At 43.1% G+C, this 27,770-nt stretch overlaps 1 protein-coding gene across 8 annotated transcripts in view; it reads left to right on the top strand.

Moving 5' to 3' along the window:
- Window positions 1-27,770, top strand: part of LOC116400751 (tight junction protein ZO-2-like) — a 102,369-nt gene that overhangs the window by 39,742 nt on the left and 34,857 nt on the right. For 6 of the 8 annotated variants that reach the window (XM_031878760.1, XM_031878759.1, XM_031878757.1 and 3 more), the window contains exons 1-6: window positions 13,487-14,837; window positions 19,271-19,324; window positions 20,318-20,442; window positions 21,250-21,352; window positions 24,751-25,249; window positions 26,560-26,663. In XM_031878760.1, the coding sequence (XP_031734620.1) occupies window positions 14,607-14,837; window positions 19,271-19,324; window positions 20,318-20,442; window positions 21,250-21,352; window positions 24,751-25,249; window positions 26,560-26,663 (1,116 nt within the window). In that variant the 5' untranslated portion in view covers window positions 13,487-14,606. Of the gene's footprint in view, window positions 1-13,486; window positions 14,838-19,270; window positions 19,325-20,317; window positions 20,443-21,249; window positions 21,353-24,750; window positions 25,250-26,559; window positions 26,664-27,770 lie in introns of those variants that run through there. The other 2 variants (XM_031878763.1, XM_031878764.1) reach the window with 1 other exon arrangement.

Below are 27,770 nucleotides of genomic sequence, written 5' to 3'. Positions count from 1 at the left end.
TTATAGGGAAATCACTGGCCAGTTCATCTCATTTCCCGTGCAAGCCGTGTTTGATTTGTCGTGCTCAGGGAGGGTCTTGAAAATATGAATAAATAGACCAATATGGAAATATTGCAGAGTGATTGACTGTTAACTGACGCAATGTTGAACCATTGAATTGCTGTTTACTCTTAAATCTACTGCGAAGAACTTTTATTTTGTGTTGATTTTGGCGGCCCCTGTGGACGAAAGCGGTAGTGTTTCCGAGCACCTGCATAAGAATAACGATTTAGATCTTGAACAAACAAATTCAAAAGGGTTTCATCAATAGGGTTTATTGATTTATAAGGGTTGTTGACAAGTGTATTGATTGAACCTGAACAAATTGGAGAGACACGTTTTAGTATTGTATTGTATGTAAATGATTGAACATAAATTGATGCGGGTCTACACACCACATGATGGACAGAGTTCTACTGTGTGTCTGCAGCTGTAGCTCTTGCTGCAGACGCCACAGAGCTCGTTGGCCTAGTCTAGCTTACTAAGTTTTTTTTTTTGTTGTTTATGTTTTGCCCTTTGTTCAGTCCCCCCCATCCCCCAATCTAAATATTAAGCAGGTCAGATGTCGGCATAATGAAGGGCAGAATGAATGAGAACACTAAACAATAACGAGCTGTGTGTTTGGAGTCGAGACAGTAGTGCTTTAAAGAAGCTCTTTGTCCAAACACTACTCCACCATGAGACACAGAGACGGAGCTGTGAAGGGGGACACACTCAGTCCTCATTGGTGGAGTGCTCTGAGCCAACACAATGAAGAACAGTACAGTGTCATCTCCTCATCTCTCCACCCACGTGTCCTGTCATCTCCACACCGCAAACTAAAGGCCCAAATGCACTGAAAGCATCTGACGAAGTCATTTTGAAGTTCACCTGTTGTTTTTAAACGACCTAACACGCACCAAAAAACCTTAAGTTGATGCGTCTTCATTGGAGCGTCTAATGAGGACCCAGCGACAAAAGCAGTCGCTTCACTCGGTCACGCCACTCTACAACAGCGAGTGTCTTTGTAGTCCCAAGAACTCCGACAGAGTGATGTGCTTCCATCTAGCGAATCACGTGGCACCAATTTCACACTATCTCGTTAAACTTTTTTGTATCTATCGCTTTCAGAGCTTCTGGGCCTTGTGGTGTTTTCATGGTTTCGGAGTGTGCTGTTGATGGACGCTGCTCTCCAACAACACAATGCACAGAGAACATGGACGAGCTTCTGACAGCCGGACCTTGTTGTAACAAATAGACGGAGGTGGAATAGCTCCAGAGACTCTGCAGCGAATGATAAATAAGTATTAAATCTGTATCTGAAAACATTCAGCTGTCTGTCTGTTTGCGAATGTGACATTCTAAAGTTGCAGTTTGTTTGTAGTATATATAGTTCAGAGTATTAGTTGTGTTCATTTGTTGCAGTATGTGGTGAGACATGACTTTCACTATCAGTGTATGTGTGCACACTAATCCTTTACCAAGACTTTATTTTTGTCATATCTTTTAAAGTCAATTCATATTTTCCACTGCTGCTATACTATCAGGCCTTTGAAGTCTTAGTGCATTTACATTTTGAATATGTCGGCCATTGTTTTCTGCGTGATGTATAATTAGCAACACGTTTTTTAAACGCTATCTACATGTATATTCATGTATATTTACCAATACATCCATGCGTGTTTGTACTGTCGCAGGACAAAGCTGCGAGAGTACTCGATACTTTGTGTGTGATGTGTCGGCCTCAGTGCTCCCAGGTCCCGTCGTGTTTGAACTGACCCGGCACTCGTGCGTTTCCTGCCGGCCGGATGGAACCGGTTCCCGTGACCTTGAGCACGTGACTCTGTGTTTGTGTGTCATCTACTGAACGGGCACGTTATGGACCTTGCTAGTGATTTGTTTGCCAGATAAAAGCTCAACCAGCACAGCGTTTGTAATGGAGCTTTCCGTATTTCAAAGGGGAAGCCTCGCAGGGACGACCTTGACCCTCACCTTTTATTACTGCAGCCAGAACGATCCGCTCCCTGCACATCAGGCTGTGCTCCATCAGCTGTCAGGCCGGCTCAGCCTCAACGGGAGGTTCAGAGCACGCTCAGTCCGTGCACATTTAGACAGAGTTCAAACTGTGGGCAGTGAAATATTCCCTCTTTTAAAGTTAGGTATTTATTTTTTATGTTTTTTTCCAGCACAGCGCCTCTGCTTTAATGTCAGAGGGGGATTCATTGTTCCCAGAGCTGCTCGCAGCCGCATTTCAACTTCAAAGCTCCCACGCCTCATTAGATATGTGTGTATCCTGACCTACTCCCTGTTTATAGAAGGGCATATTAGCATACCACACACACACAGGCTGTGCAGAGTGAAACCGTGTTAAAGCCGGTCAATAGATGGATTGATGTCGGCCTTTTTATGGCCGTAATGAGGATGTGCAGGGCTCAACAATAACTTTTAAACTAGCAACCTGGAATTGACTTTTGGTTGCCCAAACTACAAATATGGTTGCGATTTTTAGTCAACTTACAGTAATTAAGATGCATGTAGTTAAAAGTCAGCTTAATAATGAAAATGTAACATAAAAGCTTCACCGAACAAAACTTTACTTTTGTTAAAGTCTCTAAGAATAGTAAATAATCCAAATGTATGCGTTCCAATACCCATAATACCACACTAATAGCAGGATGTTCTACTACACAGCCGGTAGCCTTAAAGCTGCATTCTCTCTAATGTCCAGCAGGGGGTGACTCCTCTGGTTGTATAGAAGTCTATGAGAAAATGACTCTACTTCTCTCTTGATTTATTACCTCAGTAAACATTGTGAACATGAGTTTATGGTCTCAATCTCTAGTTTCAAGTCTTCTTCAATACAGCATGATGTTCATTTAGTAAATTATGGTCCATTTAGAGTCAAACAGACCATAAAGAGGAGTATGTGTTAGGGCGGGGCTACCTTGTGATTGACAGGTTCATACCAGCAGTATAGGGCGTCTCTACGTCCCATCTCCGCATTCCAAACATGGTCACTTCCGTTCACTGGTTGCAGAAAAACCAAGATGGCGACTTTCAAAATCCAAGATGGATCCAAGGTAAAGCCTTGAGGCTTCAAAACGGTGGTTCACAAACCAACGGGGGACGTCACGAGGAGTCCGTCCACTTCTCATGTGCAGTCTACGGTTTCTGTACGTTCATATTGTGGCTGCAGTGAACACTACAGCCTCTAGGGGGCACCAGCATGTCTTTAACAGAGGCAGGTGGCGCGTGATTGGCTGAATGCATGTGCAGATTATGAGTTCAGTGGGAACACCGTATCTAAACTGTGATGTTTGTTCCTTTTTTAAAAACCTCTGGGAAATAATTACATAAATGAACTTCAGCCTTATTCCTAATTGGGAGTTGCTCGGCACTTAAACGTTCCCGGTCTGATCCAGAGAGCCATCTCCTCTATCTGATTCCTCCAGCAGCCGTCTCTGACTCGTCCTTCTCTGGAAAGGTCACAGGCTTGTGAAGGGGAATCCCCTGGGCTCCTCAGCCTCTCCACTCCTCTTTGAAGATTAAACTTCCATTTTAATGAAAGTCTTCCCTCTCCCTCCTCCGCCTCTGCACATTGTGGGTCAGACGGTACACTCTCCAAACTGCTCCTGATAGGAAGTCTTTAAAAGGAAGAATAATGACCAATCAGTCCTGGGATTGTTCTGGTGTGTAACAGGACTAAAAGTCGATAGCTGCGCTACACTTTAAACAATCAAAAAGTTTCAAAGTTATAATGAGGAACTTTTAACTGGTTATGAAACTCAATTTAATACTGATGTCTCTATATGACCTACGTAAGTAAACAAGACCGTCGGAGAGAGGATATATATATATATATATATATATATATATATATAGTTATTCTTGTCATCGATGCCGCCAGGTCAGATTTCCCATAAAATTAGATGACATCATCCGGCTTCACCAGAAACTCCTTCAGACTGTCAGACACCTGCTGCAGTAAAATGGGAGGTTTTCTAAAGGGACTCTGGTGCTCGGAAACACTACCGCTGTTGTCTGCAGGGGCCGCCAAAGTCCACCTAAAAATGAAAGTTCCTTGTTGTAGATAAACGATACAAAGCTCACCGGCATAGGGAAACGAGTCTGAATAGGTGTACAGACAGGCAGGAACAGATAAAGGCTCAGGTTCCACGTTTCAGGTGGATGTAGAAGTCAGGTGACTGAGACCGGTGGAAAAGTCTGAGGGCATCTGGTGGATGGATGGAGAATGGCAAGATAGACCTTAAAGAATATGATGCATTTCTGTAGCATTTCAAACTACTGTAACGTATATGAGTGAAACCATCTTCTCCGATTTATGCTGCAGACGGAACTGAAGCACGCTCATTTTAAATCTAGTGTGTTTTAGTCTCTGCTGTGGGATAAATGTTTCCAGTTCAGTAGTAATGTCCTCTTGTCCTCTCCCAGGTCCACCGCTGTTTGTAGACACGTTGAGATGCATTCGCCCTCGTCCGCCCGAACATAGTTTTTTTTTTTTTTTTTTCCCCTGTCCCATTAGCCTCGTCTCTGCGTCTCCCAGAGGAACCGTGTTCTTTATTCATAATGGAAAGATAATGCCTGAAATATTTACTACAACAAGGGGAGGAAAAGTGTTTCAATAAGAAATGAGGTTAAAAACAATTTCAGGAGTTGCTCTCAGCTTGTTACAGAACCAGGGAGAGACAAAGTCAATATGTCCAGATCCAGTTCAACAGCCAACGTTGGAGGATTGAGCCGCCCAATCCAGAGTCCCCCAGGTGGAGGAATATGAAGAACAGAACAAAGCCATTCATTTCATTGAACAGTTGACTTTAAAGAGTACATTAACACAGTGGTCATTAAATCCTTTATTCTATAAATGTCCAAACTAATGAGGAGTGTCCAGAAGCCGTTCCCAGGACCCAAAGGGATTCAGCTTCCGGTGAAGTGGATAAGCTGGAAGCAGCTAAAGCTTTCATTAGCAAGCTTTTTTTGTTTGTTTGTGTCGGCTAGAGATGCACCGATCCAATACTGATACCGGGCTGATGCTGTCATATAGCTGGATCGGGTAGCGGTGACAATGGGGCCAATCTTTTCACTTCAGTTCTATATTTACGTCTTGATTCTACGCATACTACGTCATGTGTCAGTAGAGCGCCGGTTGACCGCTGGATGAGGGAGCTAACGACGAACACGTCAGCCGTTTGGAGGTATTTCTCGCTCGCAAAGCTGATATTTGGAGAGGTGGCAGCGGCACTGTAAAATATAACACAACCAACTTAATCAAGTACAACAAATTTCGATTTTTTTTACCAAATTGCTGTTCCATGATTTATTATTTTAATAATAAATAACAATTGACTATATTTATATTTATCTATTAATTTGTTCCATTTTGTTTTACAAATCAATGTTGAAGTCAAGCCTGATGTTTATAAAAATGAAAACTAGTGCTGGGCAACGATTAAAATATTTAATCGCGATTAATCACATTGTTATGGCAAAGTTCAATAATGAATTCAAAAGTAGTGTATCGTGCACTTTTATTTTAAAAGTACTGCTATATGAACAAAAGGGCAATATAACATTTGGTTCACGAGATGCAGGTAGCATGTTTTATACTTAATGTGAATATAATTCATACTTTGTTGGCATCTTATTCTGAAAACCGGATGTTCGTCTGAAGAAACCGGATGTTGTCTCGCGTTAATCTTTCCGCTAACTTTCAAAGTCCTTCGCTCGCTCCCGATCTGTGCCGTTTAAATGCGTTTACCGTGAATTTCAGGATATAGGTGCACTAACATGTGTCTGCTGACTTTACCGCAGCGATGTCCAGTAGTCTCCAGGGAGAGCAACAGTTCTTGTCATCCTCTTGTTGTTATGTATATGTATTGTCTCTTGTCTTTCAATTAAAAAATAAATAAAAAATTATAATAAATTTTAAAAATGCGTTAACGCGCGATAAAATAATTGTCGGCGTTAATGAATGAATGCGTTAATGCGAAATTAACGCGTTAACTTGCCCAGCACTAATAAAAACATAAAAGAATGATCCCAGTCACTTTCACACAGAGAGGCATACAGTTTATTAATTAGATACTGGTACTGGTATTGAATTGGTGTCCGGTAATGTCAACCACCGGTTCTGTTAAGCAAAGCCAATGCTGAAGTTCCTTCAACTTGTATTCTCTTTAATGGCCAGCAGAGCGCGACTCCTCCGGTTACAAAAAGAAGTCAGATTGTATAGAAGTCTATGAGAAAATGACTCTACTTCTCTCTTGATTTATTACCTCAGTAAACATTGTAAACATGAGTTTATGGTCTCAATCTCTAGTTTCAAGTCTTCTTCAATACAGCATGATGTTCATTTAGTACATTATGGTCCATTTAGAGTCAAACAGACCATAAAGCAGGGGATGCTTTGCAGGGCTACCGCCGTATACCTGAGGCGTATATGGTGTCTCTACATCACTGCTCCGCAGGCCAAACATGGTCACTTCCTGTTCACCGTTGGAAAAAATCCAAGATGGTGATGGCTAAATTTCTGAACTTGAGGCTTCAAAACGGCAGTCCACAAACCAACGGGTGACGTCATGGTGACTATGTCACTTTTTATATACAGTCTATGGCAGATACACAAAGCCCAGGTATCGGTATCAGGACTTCAAAAGTTTGTTGGGTGCATCCCTAGAGTCGGCTATTTTATATTATTGATTAAAGAGAGAGAGAGAGATGCACACCAACAACAATGGTAGCATACAAGCAATATTGAAAATAAAAATAGGATCGATAATAGCAGCAGCAGTGGATTTAATAGAATGCTAATAATAGCAGTAGTAATAATAGAAATATGTGTGATATTAATGATAGTAGCAGTGGCCATGGCAGCAGGTGGAGCCCCTATCCATGGATAATGGCGACCAGAGAGCACAAAGACGAGACAAACGGCTCTCATTTGATTTGTAGAAATCAATTTTAAGACTTTCTGTAGAAATTTTCCCTCAACTGAAATTGCATTTATTGCATCATAGAATCACTGGCGATATATATCCACTTCATTCATGGTGTTAAGAGCGTGTGACAGGAGAGTGACTTCCACTGTGAGTTATTTAAACACCATGCGTCGAGGCGTGGAATCCATGAGTGAACACGTAGTTAACACTCCAGGTCCTCACCGACACTTAATTACCAGCTCATTACATTAAAGCTATTTCAGTAGCTACACGCTCCAGTTAATTATACAGGACACCAGTAGACTCTTAGCGCTGCTGCTGTACTGCCCTGTGATGTCACATTATGCACACATTACAGTGCACAAATACTATTGTGACCAGTTATTATAACCCCCCCCAGGTTAACACCGTTGGCTTAGTTTTGACAGCGCTATTGTTGGTGTTTGCACTGTTAGCGCTGTCAGCACCGTTAGCTTCTCGCACCGTTGGCTGTAGCACCGTTAGCTGCTAGCCGCCAGCTCAGCCATCACCATGACAAGAGTCATGTGCACCGCATTACAATGTCACGTTCATTAATTGAGAATGAAACGTAACGTTAGGTCATGCTGAAAGAAGAACAATTCGACAACAACAGCAACGAGAGAGAGTTACGTCACGTAAACAAAACACTTGCTGATCATCAGACTGTAGACGTGACCACTTAACAGATGGGTGAGTAGCACTCTTCCTACGGTTATTCTTTTTAAACGGAAAATACACGTTTTATATTGTGATATTTACTGCAAATGACGTACAATTTAGCCTATAGATAGTAGAAAACTCTGACGATCTCCTTTCCGCCAGCTGCCACCTGATTTAGGTTTTCATGGTGAACTGAGGAGGTATCACATTAAACAACTCCTCGTTTTAACTTCACTAATCCGACTTAAAGCGAGCGACAAGAATAAATAGAAAAAGAGTGTCGGACAAAGGGTCAAACTTGGTGCCATGGACAATAAAAAAAAAAAAAAATAGACATTTGAATAGTTTGAACTTATGGGGTTTTTAAGAATGAATATTCAAACGCCATTTATGGACAATTGCTACAGCACTATAGTGGAGGCAGTAGATGTGCTCTGAATTCCGTATAATGAACATTGGCTTTGACAGTGGAGTCTAACATGTTGTTATCTAGCCCTTTAAACTTGACTGATGCAGTTTGTGTGGAACATGTAAATCCTCAGCCATAATTCAGTCAAACCACATCACACTTATCATACCGCTCGAGAATCGTGACTCCGCGGCTTCATTTCAAATGTAAATTTATTCGGCATTCTGCACGACTCACTTGACTTTTTATGATCATTGAACGCAGCATGTTGGGAGTATTCATCAGGAGAATAATTCAGCCCAGGACCTTCTCCACACTTTAAATGTCAGCGACATATCTTTTAGTTTGATTTCTACATGCAAAAACTGCTTCAACAAAATAGTTGAAAACAAGCGTCTTCCATTTCAGTTGCACTACCACAATGAAGGACACAGGAATAAACTTTGTATTGAAGATTATATCATATTATTAGATTAAATTATCACTGCACAGAGTACAGGTACTGAGACAACAAAAAACCCAGTAAAGGGCAGAATATTGTACAGAGCATAATCAGAATGAACCGTAATAGAACAAATGTAGGAAGCTCGGGTAGCTCTGAGTGACTCGAGCTTAGTCCACTTGACAGAAGGGAGTCTACAGCTCTCTATATTTCCATGCACACGCATCTCCTGCCTTCCTACATAGCAAGATTAAGTGCACCGAGCGACTGTTACGTTGATGGCACGCACGTGTGTGCCGCCATTAGCGTGTGACGATTTCTCGCTGTGCCCAAATCCATGATGAGGGTACGTCTCAGATGCCAAATCACTGTAAGTCTTAGTGTGCACTTTTCATGTATGAATTATTCAGAGACCCGCCATCATGTGTCATCCTTTTTAAAGGATCAGTGTAGAGCCACCCGGGTATTTTTTCTAGCTTATGACACGTTAAGCACTTAGTGGTTTGTATGTCATCATCATTGTTGGGCAATGCATGCTGTTTTTGCACCCCGGGTCACACTGGCATGGTGGACAAGGCTTAGTTCTGGCTCGACCTTTTTCAACGTGGCGGCCGAGTAACAATCTTTCTCATTTTACAGCTGAACAGTAGTTTAAAATAAGCCATGCAGTAACATTATTAATTACTTTTCCGTGAGCCTGCAGCCTCGCAATGGACGGACTTCGTCTGCATAAAGTTGCGGCCGAGTCGTGATTATGCAGAGTTAGACGAATGGTCAGTCAACTCGCCGTGTGGTATCCATCATGCAACGCCCAGCCTCCGGCTCTCCATAGATGAATAGGATCCATCAACGGGTTTGGTGCATCTCCACCTTAACGCAGCAGTGTTTTCTTTTTATTATATATAATACATATAATTACTGTTATGGAAGTTATAATCCCTTTTCATTACCTATAATAATAATAATAATAATAATAATAATAATAATAATAATAATAACAACAACAACAACACAGTTATGTGTTACTGCCCAACACTGATTATCATTTTTCTGCATGAATCATGTGAACATGAACAAACCTGCCGTAGCACTGTAGGTAAGATAAACCCCCCCCAAAAAGCAAAAACTGCACATTTTTTATAACGAAATCTATTTAGCTACCATAGCATTTGTTCAGGTTACATAATAGCTTGATTATTCAGTGATACATGGACTAAGTGTACTATGAATGGCAATATGAACAGCATTAAAAACGAGAGCGCACATGCATCGGCGGTTTCCAGGCCGCATGATGCCATCGTTGAGGTCTCCATCTTTGATAAATGTGGGGTGTGTGGAGGTAATTAATGAAGTTGTGTGTCTTATGTCTTTAAAAAGCCTCAGAATGAGTCCGCAGAGCTGGTTGCTCATGCACTGCTATGATTCATCACCTCGCGTTAGCCACCAGCTCTGCGTCACTCCGCTGTACATCACAGCTGATCTGATCTGAGTCCAGCAGGCTAATTACCTTACGCCGGCTAAACAGCATGCGGCTGCCACACTGAATGTTCAGTCCCTTCCACATTTTTCCAGCCATTTAGTTGACTACAGCACCCAGAAGCCTCGTCGCCTCTTACCAATCATGCTACAGGAACGTACCACTACTGAGCACGTATATTGTCTTTTTCTCAATAATTGCAAAAAAACGCGTCTACACTTTTTTAGCGGCCTAATCACAGATGTATTAATATTGGTTTATATGTATGATCGATAACGACAGATGTCAGTACAGAAAAGTCAAAGATATGTTGGTTGTTATTTAGAAACCGTGTCTTCATTACAGTTTGTCAACCAGAGAGCAACAATTTCACCACACATCTAAGTAACACAAAGCTCACAATCTGAGGAGTTGTTTTTCTGGCCAAATATGGAAGCATCAAGAACTCCTCAGGGAGAGCCCTGGCCAAAATAACCGACGAACTGACCCGAAGGAAAAATGAAGTCACAAAGCAAACTGAACTTGCCAAAATGAAAAGAAACTATTCTGAGCCTGGCTCTCTTATCAACCCAGAGAAACCGGAGGAAAGGAATGCACCACATATTGGCAGCACTCTCCTACGGGGCGTCCTGAACTAAAGGTGGTTCAGACTCCAAATCAACATGTAACAGTAACTTAGAATAATTAGTTTAACTGAAATCTTTAACAACAAATTAGCAACCTCCATCCATCCATTTTCCACCGCTTATCCGGGGTCGGGTCGCGGTGGCAGCAGGTCAAGCAGGCCGACCCAGACCTCCCTCTCACCGGCAACATGTTCCAGCTCATTCTGGGGGATCCCGAGGCGTTCCCAGGCCAGCTGGGAGATGTAATCTCTCCAGCGTGTTCTGGGTCTTCCCCGGGGTCTCTTCCCAGTTGGACGTGCCTGGAAAACCTCCAGTGGGAGGCATCCAGGAGGCATCCTAATTAGATGCCCGAACCACCTCAGCTGACTCCTTTCGACGCGAAGGAGTAGCGGCTCTACTCCAAGCTCCCTCCTGATGACCGAGCTCCTTACCCTATCTCTAAGGCTGAGCCCGGCCACCCTACGGAGGAAACTCATTTTGGCCGCTTGTAGCCGCGACCTTGTCCTTTCGGTCATGACCCAGAGTTCGTGACCATAGGTGAGGGTAGGAACGTAGACCGAGTGGTAAATTGAGAGCTTTGCCTTCCGGCTCAGCTCCCTCTTCACCAAGACGGTCCGGTGCAGCGCCTGCTTTACTGCTGCAGCTGCACCGATCCGTCTGTCGATCTCCCGCTCCATCTTACCCTCACTCGTGAACAAGACCCCGAGATACTTGAACTCCTTCGCTTGAGGTAGGCACTCCGTCCCCACCTGGAGGGAGCAATCCACCGGTTTCCGGCAGAGAACCATGGCCTCAGATTTGGAGGTGCTAACTCTCATCCCCGCCGCTTCACACTCGGCTGCAAACCGCCCCAGTGAATGCTGGAGGTCATGATCCGAGGAGGCTAACTAATTAGCAACCTTTCTGACCTTAACCTGATAACATTATACCAAAGACCTATGGACTAAATAGTTTGAAACATATAAGGCAGTACAAATGGCTCCTCGCCCTTTGTGTCCTCAGACGGACCGATTGGATGGATATTAGATGTTTAACTTCCTGAAAGTAGCTCTAAGCTGCTTCATACATAAAACTAACGCCAAGATTTTTTAATCGGAAGCAAAAATTTAAATAATACAATAATTTATTTTCTAATCATTTGAATTAAGTGTGTCATTGTCATTTACACTGGTTACTTGCATAAAAAAACCAAAGTTAAAAAGATAACATTCAGAATTTTTGACTGCTTTACACCAGCTTCGGGATGGTTGAAATGTTTTTTTAGACCGTTGCGGGACGGTGGTGAAAAAAGTTAGTCTGTATGTACAGTATGTACCAGCTGATACAACCAAACTGTTGCTATCAGCAGATATTGCTCATTGAGTTCTTTAAAGCAACTCTAATAGATATTTTAATAACAAGTCACTATAACCTTTTTATAGTGACTCATACTGTTCCGGTTTGCTCTCATAGAGAGAAGCCACGGTTCACTCCCTGCTCAGCTCAGACAGACGTAGTGAGCGACGAGCTGGTGAACGTACTGCAGCATTTAGCAGCTGAAACACACCGATGTTTCCCTCAGGAGGTGGTGGAGACCAAAAACGGAGCTAAAAGAAGAGCGAAGTTTGGAATGATGATGTTGCTCGGTAACTGCTGGATTATTAAATAAGCAGCTCTTTGATAAAAAGTTCACCAGATGAATTTAAAAGGTGATGAGTTGATGTTGTGTTCGCTCCTTTTTTTCTGCTGAAAACAGGTGGCCAAAAATATTCGCTTGTTGCCGGCTTAAGGCAACATAATTCGATTTTTCAGCCACTTTGTTGCAACAGGACAAGCTGTTCATGTCATAGTGATGTATTCTTACTTTATAAAGTTGTTGTGGTGAATGTGTCACAGAGCAACATTAGCATACATCTAAAGCTCCGTCCACCTGATGACTCTGAGTCCAATTTTGACTCTTTCAGCGTTGACTGTGCTGAGCAGGTAGTGTAGAGTGGGTCACGTGTTTCTGGCTGGTTGACTCGCTCCAGTGGATGGTGGCTGATGGATTTACTCCGACATGTTTGTTGTGCTCATCCCTTGTGTTTTTATAGTGGCGGGCAAACAATGAAGTGACCCGCTGCCACCTGTGTCGGGCGACTGTGGCTCAGTAGTAGAGCAGTGTTGTCCTTCATTCAGAGGATCGGCGGTTCGATCCCTGTCTCCGCTAGTCCGTGTGTCCAACACTTAACCCCAAGTTGCTCCCACAGCTGTGCCTACTGTGTGTGAATGTTGTATGAATGTTAGTTAGTCCTGGTGGGCAGGTGGCATCTTGCATGGTAGCCCTTGTCATCATTGTATGAATGGATGTTAACGGGTGAATGATGACATGTAGTGTTAAAGCTCTTTGAGTGGTCGGAAGACTAGAAAAGCGCTACAGTCCATTTACCATTTACAGTCTACCCACTGCCGTGGAATGCGTCTGTGGCCTCCCCTCAGAACCGTATCCATCAGTCCAACTGCTCGTCTGGCCCAGTTTGATGTGATGATTGTTGAGGTTTACTGCCCTTCTATTCAATTGTGAACTGGAATGCGCATACAATTAAAGGTGAGACACTTCGGGCAAAATACAGTTTTCATGCACAATTTTTTGGGCTATTTAGCTTCCATAACATGTCATCTTTCAGACTAGTGGAAAGAATCCAAAATACACATTTAGGTGTTTTATTTTATTTGCATCTGTAGATTTCTCCTAAAGTCGGCAAAAGTTACCATTAGATAATGCCTCATTTGCATATTTAAACATAACATTTCAGAAAACTTGTTATACAATTTTTTCTTTTTTAGAAATAGTGTGTAGCATTTAGGGGGATATATTGGCAGAAATAAAATTGAATGTTATTAAGTATGTTTTCTTTGGTGTAAAATCACCTGAAAATAAGAACCGTTGGGTTTTCGTTAGCTTAGAGTGAGCCGTTTTATATTGGCATGGAGCCGGCCGCCATTTCTTTTTTTTTTTTTTTACAGTAGACCATAGCGAACAAACCAAACACTGGCTTTAGATACAGCTGTTTGCATTTTTCGCATTGGCCACTGTAGTTCTCGCACACGTTTGGCACACAGGGGAAGTTTCAGTTGGTGGCAATCTGCAACCTCACCACTAGATGCCACCAGACACTACACACTACACCTTTAATGGTGATATCTATTAGTTCATCTTTTACCCTGTTCACCTGTAGTGTCTTCAAAATGTCTGTCATTTTACAAAACATATCTGTAAAGGCTGTTTTCTCAAAAATGACTGATCCATAAATATTTTCCCGTAGTAAGAAACCTTATGTGCACATTTCTTCAATCAGAATTTTCATTTTCATTAATTTTTAGGTATTTGAGACCGAAATTTAAGAGAAAACTACATAAACAAGCTTGAATAAGACCCAGTGATAACACACATTAACAAGAAATTGGTAACTAAATGCTGACTTTGGTTCTTTGGGGAGTGAATGAGTAAGTGTGTGAGGGAGAGAGGCAGGGAGAGAGGCAGAGGAAAAAGCAGCAGGATAGTGAGCAGAGTGACAGACAGAGGGAGGAGGGAGGACAGGCGGAGTGCTCCATCTCTCCGTCTGCCCCCCCGGTCCTACCTGGCCATGTCATCCGGCCTGCGCAGGAAGTGGAGGCGCGCGGTGCAAGCGCTGAGGACTCTCCGTGGGACGGGAGCAGCAGCAGCAGGAGGTGGAGGAGGAGGAGGAGATGCTGTGAGTCTGCTGTTATTTTTAGTCTCTCCTCCCTCCCAGGGCTACGTGGGCTAATCCGCCGCCGCTCAGGCTTATCCAGATTGGAGGTAGGACACAGAGGCAGGGAGGTTAAGCAGTTGCTCCCGTGGGACGTCGACTTTTAGCCGGCTGTTGCGAGTCTAAATTGCCCACACTGAGCATGCCGGAGCAGGACCGCGCTAGTCAGGGCTGTGGGTTTGACGGGGCAGGGGCACCCGAGGCGGTGAGGCACTGAGGAGGAGGAGGAGGGCTTCTCTGCGCCGGCCATGAGTCTGGAGTGGCTGCCGACCAGCTGCTGCGCCGGCTACCCCAGCTGGCACCGGTGCAGGCCGGCCGAGAAGGGCGCGATCGCGGCCTCGGACGGCCACGGGGAAGGGGGAGTCGGCGGCGGCGGTGGGGGGACCGGGATCCAGCTGAGGGGGCTGGACACGGAACTGCTGAAGGGCAGCCTGGTGGTCTTCTACGCACCTGCTGGGAACTCCTGTCTGCTCAGATTGGTGGGACATGGATGGATGGATGGATGGTAGTTTGGGGTGTGTAATATTCTCCGGGCGTCCGCTGCTTTTAAAGATGTTTTCATATTAAATGGAAACAGATATAAAGGTCTTTCACATGGTGGATTTACAGGCTGGAATATGGAACTGGAACTATTAAGATCTTTAAAAACCCTTCTCTTTGACTTCACTTTGCAGAAGGCAGCGTCGGAGGTTTAGACACACATGTCCTTCATACAGAGTTGTGATGCCTACAGCCATTGATGCTTTGTGTGAATATGTATTTACTGCTTCAGGGCAAATCGGTTGAAAGACTCGACCATAAATATCCAGGAATGGCGATTGACATGTATTTAAAAAGCACTGATTGTGCAGCATTTATGGCCAAAAAACTGCATCAAATAATGTTGGATCAGTTTGGACCCTCATGTCCTCCAGCTTTTTGTATCGGTCCATGTTGTACTGTCGTTTATTTTACGGTTGCGTGAAGGATGTGTGTGTGTGTGTGTGTGTGTGTAGATATTGTACCGGACACAGTTGTTTTAGATTGTCTGTAGGGCCGTACAATTGATTAAAATGTTAACAAAAGACCCATTTTCCCTCTCACCTGTAGTGCTGTTTATCATCCCAGATTGTTTGGATGCGAGTTGTCTAGTGTTGTAGTGCCGTAGAGATGTCCGCCTTCTCTCCAATATAATACAACTCTACGGTAATCAGCCAGTTTCATGTAGGAACTATTTTCTCTCAGCCGTAGTTCCCACATGTAACTGCTCACAACTAGGTCCGTAGATTATCTTGAGTAACCGGGTCAGGATGTCTGGAAAGAGAGTTTTCCAACTATTCTTTTTTTTTTTTTTTTTTGGTGCTTTGAGCAACACAAGCCGAGTGACATGTAGTCCCGTTATATTGTTGAGAAATCAGACGCCTCTACGATGAACACTGGGCAACTCCCACCAAAACAATCTACAATGATAAATGGCACGACAGGTAAGAAAGAAAATATGTATTTTTAATTATATTTTGGGGTGAATTTAAAGGTGAATTATGTGTCAAAATACCATTTTAGATGAAATATTGTGGTGCTGCAGAGATGTCCACATTCTACAGACCCCCTACCAAAATCACACCATTATCATTTGAATATGTGTTTCAATGAAAATGAGAATGATGTAAAAATGATCATTCTCTGTTAATACCGCAATTGCAATATCGTTGAATGTCAGTCTGACATTCTTCGGTAGCATTTAATAACGTGGGCTTTAACAGCAGAGAGGGAGAGCTGTGTGTCTGTGTAAAATGTCAGTGGCGCGCACACACACACACACACACACACACACACACACACACTGATAGATGTTGAGTTTCATGCTGCACATTCCAACGAGGTGATAAAGAGATGACCAAGATCTTGGCATAGAAGCACACCCATGGCGCCGTCAGTGGTTTACGCTAAGGTGACGAAGCCCTCTAGTGGCTGTAGCGGTTATAACGGGGTCAAAGGTCGTGCTGGAGGGCTGGGTCACCGGAACATCTAGCCGTCTCCATGTTGAGAGCTGTGTGGAGGCAAACCGTTAATCACAGAGATCTCTGGAGTTGAAACTCTGCACCTTTAACAGAGTAGTGACAGCATTGTCACATCGTTAAAGTGATTTATTTTTCAATAGTGACTATCACCCCCAGGCATAATAGCCTGGGGCTGGGGTGATCATGTGTTTGGCTGAGTGTGTGTGCATGCGCTTGTGTATCTCTCTGTCTGTCCACGGCTAATCTGTCATATGCCTGAACCCATCAGCCTGATATCTCTTGTGCTCATTTATGACCGTATGTTCAAGGACCTCTCATGGTTGCGGTGATTCACAATTTTAGAAAATCCTGTTTTATTGACCGTTTCATATCGTCATTGACTGCTGACTCCTCAATCCTCTTAACCAGCTGCAAGTGATCAACATGTCTGTTGCTGGCCACAAAAAATACTGACAACCATAGAAACGTTTGGTCTCATTTTCAACCGGGTCATCTGCAGATTAATTCCATACCCGATATCTTAAGATCCACTAAAGTTAGGCACGATGCGAGATGAATAAATCCCTGTCTTTGTCGTCGCCACCATCTTGACTGTAAGGGTGTGTCTAGTGGGACAACTGAGTGAGATTCAACTCATCTTTGTTTGTGCAGCATGTTAGTTTTTTTCTCTCCTCCTCAGAAGGTGCTGTGTGGACTAAGAGCTGCAGTGTGAACACCTTTACTTTGTTTGATTACAGCACACTTGTAATGCGCTGCAGCAGGACTTCTGTTTGGTTTTCATAATAATGATGTAGTGAGGTGGCTCACACAGATACTGGAACTGAAAAGAAGCAGCTGTCTATACTGTACACTGTTGCAGTCTGATTTGTGAAAGCCTTTTCTGAATAAATAGGAGCAATGTCCCGTGATGTATAAAATCATGATCTTCAGAATTCTGCTGACCTGAGCATGTTTTTCCCACGGCGGTGCCTTCACAGCCCCGCAGCTCTATGACTGCTGTTTCACTCTTGCTGCTGGATTGTGGATAAACTAGATGGTACAACCAAACTCTTCTTTACTCCCCTGCAGCGCGTCAAGTGTCCGGCCCACTCTGAAGGGGCTCCGAACAGGCCCGGCACTAGCCATCGTAAACAGAGTTGTTCTGATACCAGTACCGGAAATGCCAATGAAATACATTTAAATATAATTGCCCTTTGACAACACGCTCCAAATAACATGTCTTTTTACAATCAACATTTTTACCTCTTTACTTAAGATTTCATTAAACTTAACATGGGGATTTTTTAAAAACGTTTTCTCACCCGCCGAAATTCACGCGCACTTTGAACTCTCACAAACACTCTGAATATAGTTTATTCTAAAACAAATTACATCACCGGTACAGGCCGCAGTCTAAAAATAGGCTATTTAATTTTTGATATGTTGCTTTATTCTTTTCTGCACAGCCATCTGGCGCTCCCTTACCGCCTGTCTGATTATGATGAAGCATTCAGAGCAACACAGAAAGGGAATCTGTCTACGTGGAACTAGAGGAGGCAGACTGACGGGAAACAAATAAAACATCTCATCATCACATCCTCTTCCTCTCAGTTCTCCCATCGGTCCTCTTCTAATCTCTCTCTCATTGAGTGTTTACGTGAATAATATTTGAGATCGGGTTTTTTAAGTATCTTGTTTATGTGTTTGCACATGTAAACACCACATATCGTTTCCCAGAAACCGGGATACTTTTGCATGTATACACCTTATGCCGGTTGTTGAGTGCTGAGTCAGTAGCCGGTCTTCTAGTATTTATCATGTGTATGGGATATGAATAACCCGATTCCTCCGCGCTCACGTGAACATCATATTCTGAATATGAGCATAAACCGTGATGATCCTCATGTAAACGCAGTCGTAGACAGCTGCAGGAATGAGTTCTAAAACCAGGAAATGAGTCAGCATTTCTGCACTTCCAGTTCCCACGTGTCCAAGTGGAGTGGATTTTTGAATGGGTTTTGGTTAGATGGCTCAAACGAGGTCTGTGGTTCACACAAGCTTAAGTAGGAGTTTTGTTATGCGATGTAAAATCTCGTGAATTTTAGAGCTTTAACGTGTCTCATTACGCCAAATTGTCCGCCATTAGCTTAGCTTAGCCAACAAGCACAACGTCAATCTGCAGAAATGATCACTTTTCTACTGTTTGTGGAGCAGCCGTCCATCCTCGTCCACTGCAGGTAATGTTAGTGATGCCATGCTGAGTTTGATCAGAAGAACAGGCTAATACATGAAAGTATTGCTGCTCAAGAAACTATTTTTATACACACAAGAATAATAAAGCAATGAATTGTCTTGTTTTTCCTCACACAATAATCAAAAAGAACCGATAAGAGTGTCGATAAAATCTTAACAGTATCCATCCCTATTTATAGCCCGACGTTTGTGTTTACACATCAAAAATCATAAAAGTGGTGTTCCTTTTTGAAGATTGTCTTGCTGAAGCGGCTGAAGTTAAGCACATATCCTTGGTGTGTGTGTGTGTGTGTGTGAGTGAGTGAGTGAGTGAGTGAGAGAGAGAGCATTGAGCTGGAAATAGATGAGGGCAGATGTCTGTTGTCCAATTACAATCATACACCAGGCAGTGAGACGGACAGGACAACACACAGGCGGCTGTTATTGACATGATACTGTTCTTTCACAGAGGTCAGCTCAGTTCACACACACACACACCCTTTGCCTCTGATGTGTGTGTTAGCCTCCTTCCCACTTGCATGTGCTCAGCCCTCCGTGAATCTAAACGCGAGTCGTGTCGAGGCTCAAAAAGCATTGTTGGATGATTATATTTTTCCAAGACTTGTTTAATTAATTGTGCGGCTGAATGAATTGTGTCGCTGCAGTTAGCTAACCCTGCTGTCTGTCTGTGTCCCCCACAGGGCTCAGGGATGGAAGAGATGGTCTGGGAGCAGTACACAGTCAATCTGCAGCGGGTGAGTTCCTTCACTTAACTGTGCTGCTAAAACAGTGTTGACATCCATACATCTGCTCATTGAGCTGAAGCATTCAGGGACAAACATTCTGCATTCATCAATCCCCCCAACATTTGAAGATGGACGTTTTCCTTGTGTCTGTAGTCGTCTGGTCAATGACTTCACGCAGGTCTTCTTTAATGAGAAGGTGCCGGTGGGATGAAAAAGCGTGTTTTCTTTAAACCATCGCCAAAACTACACCGTCTATCTGAGCCAGAAGCTGTAAAAAACCATCAGTATTGTCAGATTTCCATCTTTCCGACGGTCCTTGAACACGTCATGTGTGAGGAACGCTTCCTACAGAAAACGCAATCTAAGCTGTGATATATCATGAATTAAACCTTTTATTCTACACGCCTTATTTAAAATCTCGCCCCAAATTTACCATTTGCTTTAACCAGATCCTGTAAAAAACATTACATTCTGAGCTCCTCAGCACAGCTAGGGAGCCGTGATTGACTCGGCTGAGACCAGGTGACAGGTAACAACAATTCTTTGAATCTTCGACTGAACTGTAGGCTGCTGAACACCGTGCATTGAGGAGAGGCTGTAAGTAGAGGTTGTTAAAATCTGAATAGCTCTATATATATATATATATATATATATATATATATCTCTATCTCTATATATATATATATCTCTATCTCTATCTCTATCTCTATATATATATATATATATATATATATATATATATATATATATATATCATGTGGAGCCTCCAGATGTATGGCATGATAACTGTGTTATACTGCACAAAAGACATGTTTGAGTTCTCTCCACTTCAAGCCATTACTGTGCTGTTTCCATAGAGGTGCGGGACTTGGGATTTGACAGGGTTGACATCAGATGCAGTATATTTTGCAGTCAGCATCTCCGTGTTTGCCTCGGTGTTGTTGTGAGTCACGTTCTGTCCGACTGTACTGTCTTCACTGATGGATTCCTTCTTTTCTGCAGGACTCTAAGATGGGTTTCGGCATCGCCGTGTCAGGTGGGCGCGACAACCCCAACGTGGACAGCGGCGAGACGTCAATCATCGTGTCCGACGTGCTGCAGGGAGGACCAGCAGATGGATACCTCTAGTAAGTCTAGTAAACCCCTCAGTGGACTGAGTGGCCTGCGAGGGTAGTTAAGATCAGGAATTTGTGGGAATTTTGCACAATTTCATACATTTTCATACTGAACGTATTTGGAGGGAAGATGCACACAAAACAGCAATTCTAGGTCTTATGCCTTGCTTTTGTCAGCCAACACTACTGTGCTCTCTGAGCTTACATGTTAGTTAAAAGCATTTATTTTATAATTTAGTTCACTTTAAACCCTTCAGTTTGCATCCAGCTCACATTGTCGGCTCAGATTTTCAAAGTGTCTTCACAAATTAATTGATTCATTTTTTAAATTTATGAATTATGTCTGCTTATGACGTGACAAAACGTCTGTTTCCATCTGAGCAAATAATTAAAATATATTTCCATTTTGTATCTGCTTTGTCCCATAAATTCCTCTTAATTCCCATGGAAAGTTTGCTCCTTCAATATTCCTGGAATTTTGCAACCCCACCGCTGTGTACTGGTTTTATTGTCGAATCCACAATCTCACCTCCACTACGAGTCACTACTAGTCACACTCAACACGCTGATCAACTCTGCATTTCTATCCAGCATGCAGCTGACTTAGCTACATAGCACAGCTCTGCAAAATGTCTGGCTAAAAATAACACAACAAATGGCTATCAATCAAGGGAAAATAATTATTTTCTGCAATCAAGTTTAGTGGAATTACAACTAATTTGTACGAAGCTGTGTTTTTTGTTTTAACGTCTATGTTATGATTGTTATTTTGTTCTCACAATATCTTAATTTCTTGTGTCTGTTTTGTTTTTTGTCCAGTGAGAATGATCGTGTCATTCAGGTCAACTCCATCCCCATGGACAATGTGCCTCATTCCTTTGCTGTGCAGTCGCTCCGTAAATGTGGTAAAGTGGCTAAAATAGTGAGTATGAACCACACAGTGTCTTTCTTTCCTGAGTTAAGATTGATGACATAACAGCTCACATACGATGAAAAAACGTGTGGGTAGTCGAGGTTGTTCGCTGTCTTAGAATGATGACCTCTGGTTTTCTCACCCACCACCTGAGACATGTGGAACTTTAGTGGATCCTGTGTTCCTGTGTTTGCAGAATTTGGATAAAAACCAGAGACTGTGTATAAAAGTGGATGTTGTCACCGTGACGTCGCCCATTTGTTTGTGGTTTGCCATTTAGAAGCCTCAAGTTTGGCATTTTGGTCATCGCCATCTTGGTTCTTTGGAGCCAGAAGGGACCATATTTAGACTGAGCCCCCAAGGAGGGGCGCCAGGCTTTGAAGACCAAACGGTGGAATTACAATTTTGGGGCACGTGATGCCATGGCTCCCAAAATGACTTTTCCCCATAGACTTACATTGGAAAAGAGACGTCCATAACTAAATGGATAATGTCTTTTGAGATGAATGAACGACATGAAATGCCCATATGTATTAAGCCATTAGGTCGTAAAAAATGTCAAATGCCCTAATAGCAGAATCCAGAGTTATTTTGCAACAAAAACAGTTTTTTGAAAAGTTGGGCATTTGTCTATGAGAATTGACTTGCTTTTGGAGCGAGCCTCAAATTGACCATTCAAGGAACGTTTTCACTTTGCGTTGGCTTCATTTCTCAGAACTGGAGGTTGCAGCTTGATTAAATAAAAAAAATTAAGTAAAAATAGTCACCTGAACCGTGACTAAAATGGACTCATAGTTCGAAAAGCCATCAGCAAATACAGAGTTCTCGTTGGAAAGATAATCCCCTTTTCTCTAAATGTTTTTTTAATACATTTCTTGCCATTTTCATATGAACACCAAGACCTCTACCAATGTCTTCCAAAAACGTGCTCTTTCGCTTCCATATTTCAACGATCGCGTCTCCACCCGCTCTCTGACAGACAGCTTCTCACTCCACCTAACAACGTGGATGTATAAAAAAGCTATAAACTCCTTTAATTCCGGGCTTGTTGAACAACACCTCGTAAGAACCATAGCTTTTCTGATCGAGCATAAATCGACTCTTACTCGGTGTCGACCGAGCAGCTGAAAGATCTGAGGCAGATCGCTGAGTCCAGCTGCAGCTCTGCAAACACTCCACAGAGTGATGGAGGGAGCTGTGTTAGTGAGAGAGAGGCCAAAAGAGTGCAGTGGTCTGACACTCATCACAGCTGTACTTGCAGTGCTGTGGCACTTAACAGATGTGAGTGTGTGTGAGAGAGGGAAATAAAGAACACGGTTTGTTGGCTGAGGCGCACATGCTGACTTCGATTTCGCCGTCGCCATCTTGAATTACGGTCGTCGCCATGTTGGTTGTTTTGCCAAATAGACCATTTGTTAGATACTTAGTTATCCGATTCTGGAGTTACTACACAACAGTACAGTTATTTTGTTTCCCCAGCTTTATGGTCTGTTTGACTCTAAATGGACCATCATTTACTCAATGAACATCATGCTGTATTGAAGAAGACTTGAAACTAGAGATTGAGACCATAAACTCATGTTTACAATGTTTACTGAGGTGATAAATCAAGAGAGAAGTAGAGTCATTTTCTCATAGACTTCTATACAATCAGAGGAGTCGCCCCCTGCTGGTCAGTAGAGAGAATGCAGGTTTTTTAAGACTCTTCTGCATTGGCTTCATTCAGCAGAACCGGAGGTTGCCTCCTGGTTTTGCTAGAGCCAGCAGTTTCCCCTTGAAAGTCAGTGTGAACTCTCCTCTCAGTGTTAAAGGGTTAAAGAGGTCCTGATGGGATTTGCAATTAATGGAGCTTGAAAATGTCGGGTAAGACGGCACGTTTCAGATGTTTCATGGTGAGCCAGCTCAAGTGAGGAGGAGCAATGCCACTCACTGTTTTCTGTATAGTAGCACTTTACGTCTACAGGAACAGATAGCGTGTTTGTGTGGTTTTAAGTCTCCTGCATCAGTGCTTCTCTCAGGGTTTCAGCCTGGCTGCCTCTCGTGCTGCTGCAGCTCTAAAAGCAGCAGCAGTTTTGCTCCCGTGTGTACGCTGGACTAATCTCACCGCTCCGTACAGCTAAATATAAAAGCCTGATATGTCGAGGGAATCTGATTTGCTGCTTTGAATCCCTGCTTTCACGACATCCAGCTGTATCTTTACTCTCACTGCTGTCTGAGACACAGAAGACATTTAGTTTGAAGCTTGGGTTTCTTTTAGAGTTGTTGTTTTTCTGCCTTATTGAACAAATAGGTCATTTAATGACTAAAGTCTGTCTGTGTCACACAGATATAATAACTATAATGTTGTTTCTGTTCTGTTTTTTTGATGAAGACTATAACTAGCTAATGTCATGTTTGACTCACACTAATCCTACTCAAGGTCCACAAACTCTTTCATTCTCTCTTCTTGTTGGTTTGTACTTGGTGAAGCTGCTCTGTAGTGTTTTCCGGATGTGTGGACTCGAGTCACATGACCTAAACCAGAGTCAGACTTGAGTCACAAATTTGATGACCTTAGACTCGCTTGACGAAATCAAAAAAGACTTGCAACTCAGCTTAATCTTTGACACCTATGACTTGGACTTGATCCTTTTGACCTGAAAATACTTGATACCTTCCCTCAAGCGCAAAGATGATTATGTATGGTATTTAAAAAGTACTGGGACTTGGGACTTGACTCTGGACTTGTCAGTCTTGACTTGGGACTTGCAAAGCAGTGACTTGGTCCCACCTCTGGCGTTTCCAGTTGCAGAAACTTCTAGTTTATGTCTGACATTCCTCAGTTAACTTTTAAAGACACGGTCAAAAATGGCAAAATATGTGCCTCTTCCCTTCCATGTGAGAGAAGAGGCCACGGAACAATTGATTTGGTTGGCGAAACAAATTCATTCCACTGTGGTGAACTTTCAGTGCGAATACTCAACGCCTGCATTTGTGCTTGTGACCATGTATTTACACCGTGCGCCATGTTTCTGTGTTGTCATAGAAGCCTACATCATAAGGGGTTTGTTGTTTCCACGGCCGTCTTTGATTTGTATCGTATCTGATTTTAACGCCCGTAAAATCCTGCCGTCTGGACTTCTGCGAGAATAGCATAACAAATAAAAAAATGTCAGTGACATCCAAAGTTCTTTGCAAAACGTCACATGTATACCTACATAAAGATATGGAAGTTTTCTATGACTTTAACTGATCTAAATCTAAAACTACCCAACCAAAGTAATGCAGCTGCCATAGTGTGTGTAAATGTACACATTTGGAGAATGGCGGGAGGTGTCAGTGGAGGAGTACTTGAGCTCGTCTGTCAGGTCTTTAGAAGCACATGTCATATTCATTTTGTTTTCGTTATTTTTATTCTTCTCTGTCAGACGGTGAAGAGACCTCGCAAGGTCCACTCAATGCCCCCCTCCCCGGACGGAGACAGTCGGATATACACCCCCTCCAACTTCTACTACGACGCCGACAACGACAACGGCTGGTACCGGGACCAGACCTCGAACAGCAAAGCATACCTGGACCCCGACTACAGGGGAGGGCGGGACTCAAACCAGAGAGGGAGGAGCCGGGGGAGGAGCCAGGAGAGGACCTCGCCCAGCCCCGACCGAGCCAAGAGAGATGGCAGCCGGGGGCGAGCCCTGGACACCAGCGCCGACCGCCAGCGGTACCACAGCCGAGGCCGCAGCCCCGGGGAAAGCAACCGCACGGAGGAGAAGTACGAGCGAGGAGAAGGAGGAGGAGGAAAAGGAGGGAGGTATAAGAGCAGGGACCAGCTCAACGACAACCCTCCATCCCCAGAACCCTCCAGAGAGCTGGAGCCTCTGGAGAAACCGGTCAACGTCCTGCTGGTGAAGAACAGACCCACCGAAGGTAAAACCCCTCACTTGAGATGATCAAAGCTTTTATTTCATTCTCTATTCTCTTGACGCCCGCAGAAATACAACAGTCATAATTCTGATTTGTTTTTTAATTTGTCTGCTACCTTTTTTTTTTTTTTTTTAGATAAAAAGAGATTTAACAAAGTATTATAAATGCCTCTCTAATGTAGTCCAGCATTAACTGCAGCCTCTGAAATCACTATGTAATCGTATTGACACCCGTTTAAACACAGCTTGACTAACATGAGACTTATTGCAGGGCTGGTATTTTGGTTCTTCTTGTCCCTCAGAGTAGGAAATGACCAGTAAACAACGGTATAGAGCAGGCACTGTAATATTTGAGAAATAACAGCAGAGGGGGTTCATCTTTTCCTTGGTTTCCACTGTGTCGATTGGATCTCTAGCTTTGGCCAGCTGCTCCAGTTAGCTGGTATGGGATGGTGATGGTCGGTATAGGGCTTTTGTTATAGATTTGGCTGCTTGGTGGCAGGGGTTCTGTGGTAGTTTGTGTTGTCTTGGTAGTTTCATTATAATGTATTTTGTGGGGATGTTTCAGGTTTTTAGCCAAGTAAGCAGCGTCGCTTTATGGACGTAATTGTTGGGCAGTCTGCTGTTCAACCACTTTGGTCCAGTTTTCAAATATCTGAGCAACTATTGCGTGGATTGCCATGATATTTATATAGACATTAATGGCTCAGTAAGGATAACTACCAATGACTCTGGTGATCTGGTTTTCCTCCAGTGCCAGCAGCAGGTTGACATTTGTGCTTCAGGGTGAAATATCTTAACCTTTGGATGGATTGCCATGAAATGTGGTACAGTTTAAGGATGGACTGATATGTTTTTTTCAAGGCTGATGATACTGATTATTACTAATCAAGAACACCGATAACTGATATTTGGAACTGATTTTCAGTAAAAATACAAGTCTCAATGTTACCCTACAATTCTCTGGTTGATCAGTGAAGTGTATGAACTACAATGCGGACTGAGTTCTCTACTAACAGTGACAAACAGCGTGACGGCTGACCTGTATGAACACGGGTTGAATGCACATCAGCAGGTCATTAAATACGTCTGGTGTCTGAAATGTCTGTATTTTCATGAGCTTTGATAATCTGGTCTCGGATCACATGTCTCGCCTGTGTCCAAGCGCCGTCTCTCTCCCTCTTCCTCTCCTCGTAATCATAGAACTGAAGTTACATTCAGCAACTACTATTTTCCTTTTGCCAGTATTGTATGTACTATGTACAGCACAGTGGGGCTTTGCAGTAACTGTGGTGTGCTGTATGTGTTTTGTAGAGTACGGTCTACGTCTGGGCAGTCAGATCTTCATCAAACAGATGACCAGCACAGGCCTGGCTGCCAAGGACGGGAACCTGCAGGAGGGAGACATCATTCTCAAGGTGCGGGCGCGCGCGCACACACACACACACACACACACACACACACACACACACACACACCTTATTGTTAATATACATAGGAATGCCATACATCCTCTGAATGAGCTAGGTCTTTATTTCTGTGGTTGTAGAGTTTCATGAGGCTGTGACTATCCTAGAGGTCACAACAGGTCATTTTATACTGTGACATTAAGTTTCAAAAAATGGTCTCCCTGTGTGAAAAGGCTGCTATAGGGACCAACATCATCACACATGAATACTATTGAGCTCAATGGATCCACAAGAGTCTCAGCTTTCCAGTCAAACACAATTCATACAATTCCAACACTGTTTAGGGACCCCAGTATGCATACTTATTCAAATACACAATTTTTAGAATAAGTGAAAACAACTTATACTACTTATATACTGCATGGTTTTTGCCCCCAACTGCAAGGGACTAGCATAAAGTGGGCATGTCCGAAAAGGGGAGACTGGTAAGTACCCATAGAACACTTTTTCAGTCACTTTCATTAAGTTGAGGTGAGATGTCCCCTCAGAAAATTGGCATGCCGGTTTTACCTCGCCAAAATTTAGCCTAACTTTGGTAGCATTAGCCCCTTCCCGACAAGCTAGCATGACATGGCTGGCCAATCCCGCGGGTCTCAGAGGGTTAAGTTCAAACTTTTAATTCTATTGATCGTATTTATTCAAACGTTAGATGTTATTTTTATGGCATAATGTACCCACACACACACACACACACTGGCACGGCCGGTCAGTGTAGAATAAGCCTCAACACCTAGAGCTCCACCTGACAACAACGGCAATACGAGATGAGAATTTATTTTTTTTTAAATATTTAAAAAACGTAATCGATTACGCCGACTAATCGCAGCAGCTCTAGTAAAATCCAAGATAAAATTGACACCCAAGACTACATAAATACAAGATATATATACAGATTCACAGCCTCTAAGATGAAGGTAAAAGAAGCAAAGTTCCCCAAGGTTTCCAAAGCAGGCCAACTGGCTCCTTAATCCGCTCCTTAATCCTGAATGCAGCCTCTGACTGTCTACACTGTGTGTGTGTGTGTGTGTGTGTGTGTGTGTGTGTGTGTGTGTGTGT

Source organism: Anarrhichthys ocellatus, unplaced genomic scaffold, assembly GCF_004355925.1.
Source record: "Anarrhichthys ocellatus isolate YVR2014 unplaced genomic scaffold, GSC_Weel_1.0 scaffold198, whole genome shotgun sequence".
NCBI lineage: Eukaryota > Metazoa > Chordata > Actinopteri > Perciformes > Anarhichadidae > Anarrhichthys > Anarrhichthys ocellatus.
This window is presented reverse-complemented; position numbering and strand designations above follow the sequence as displayed.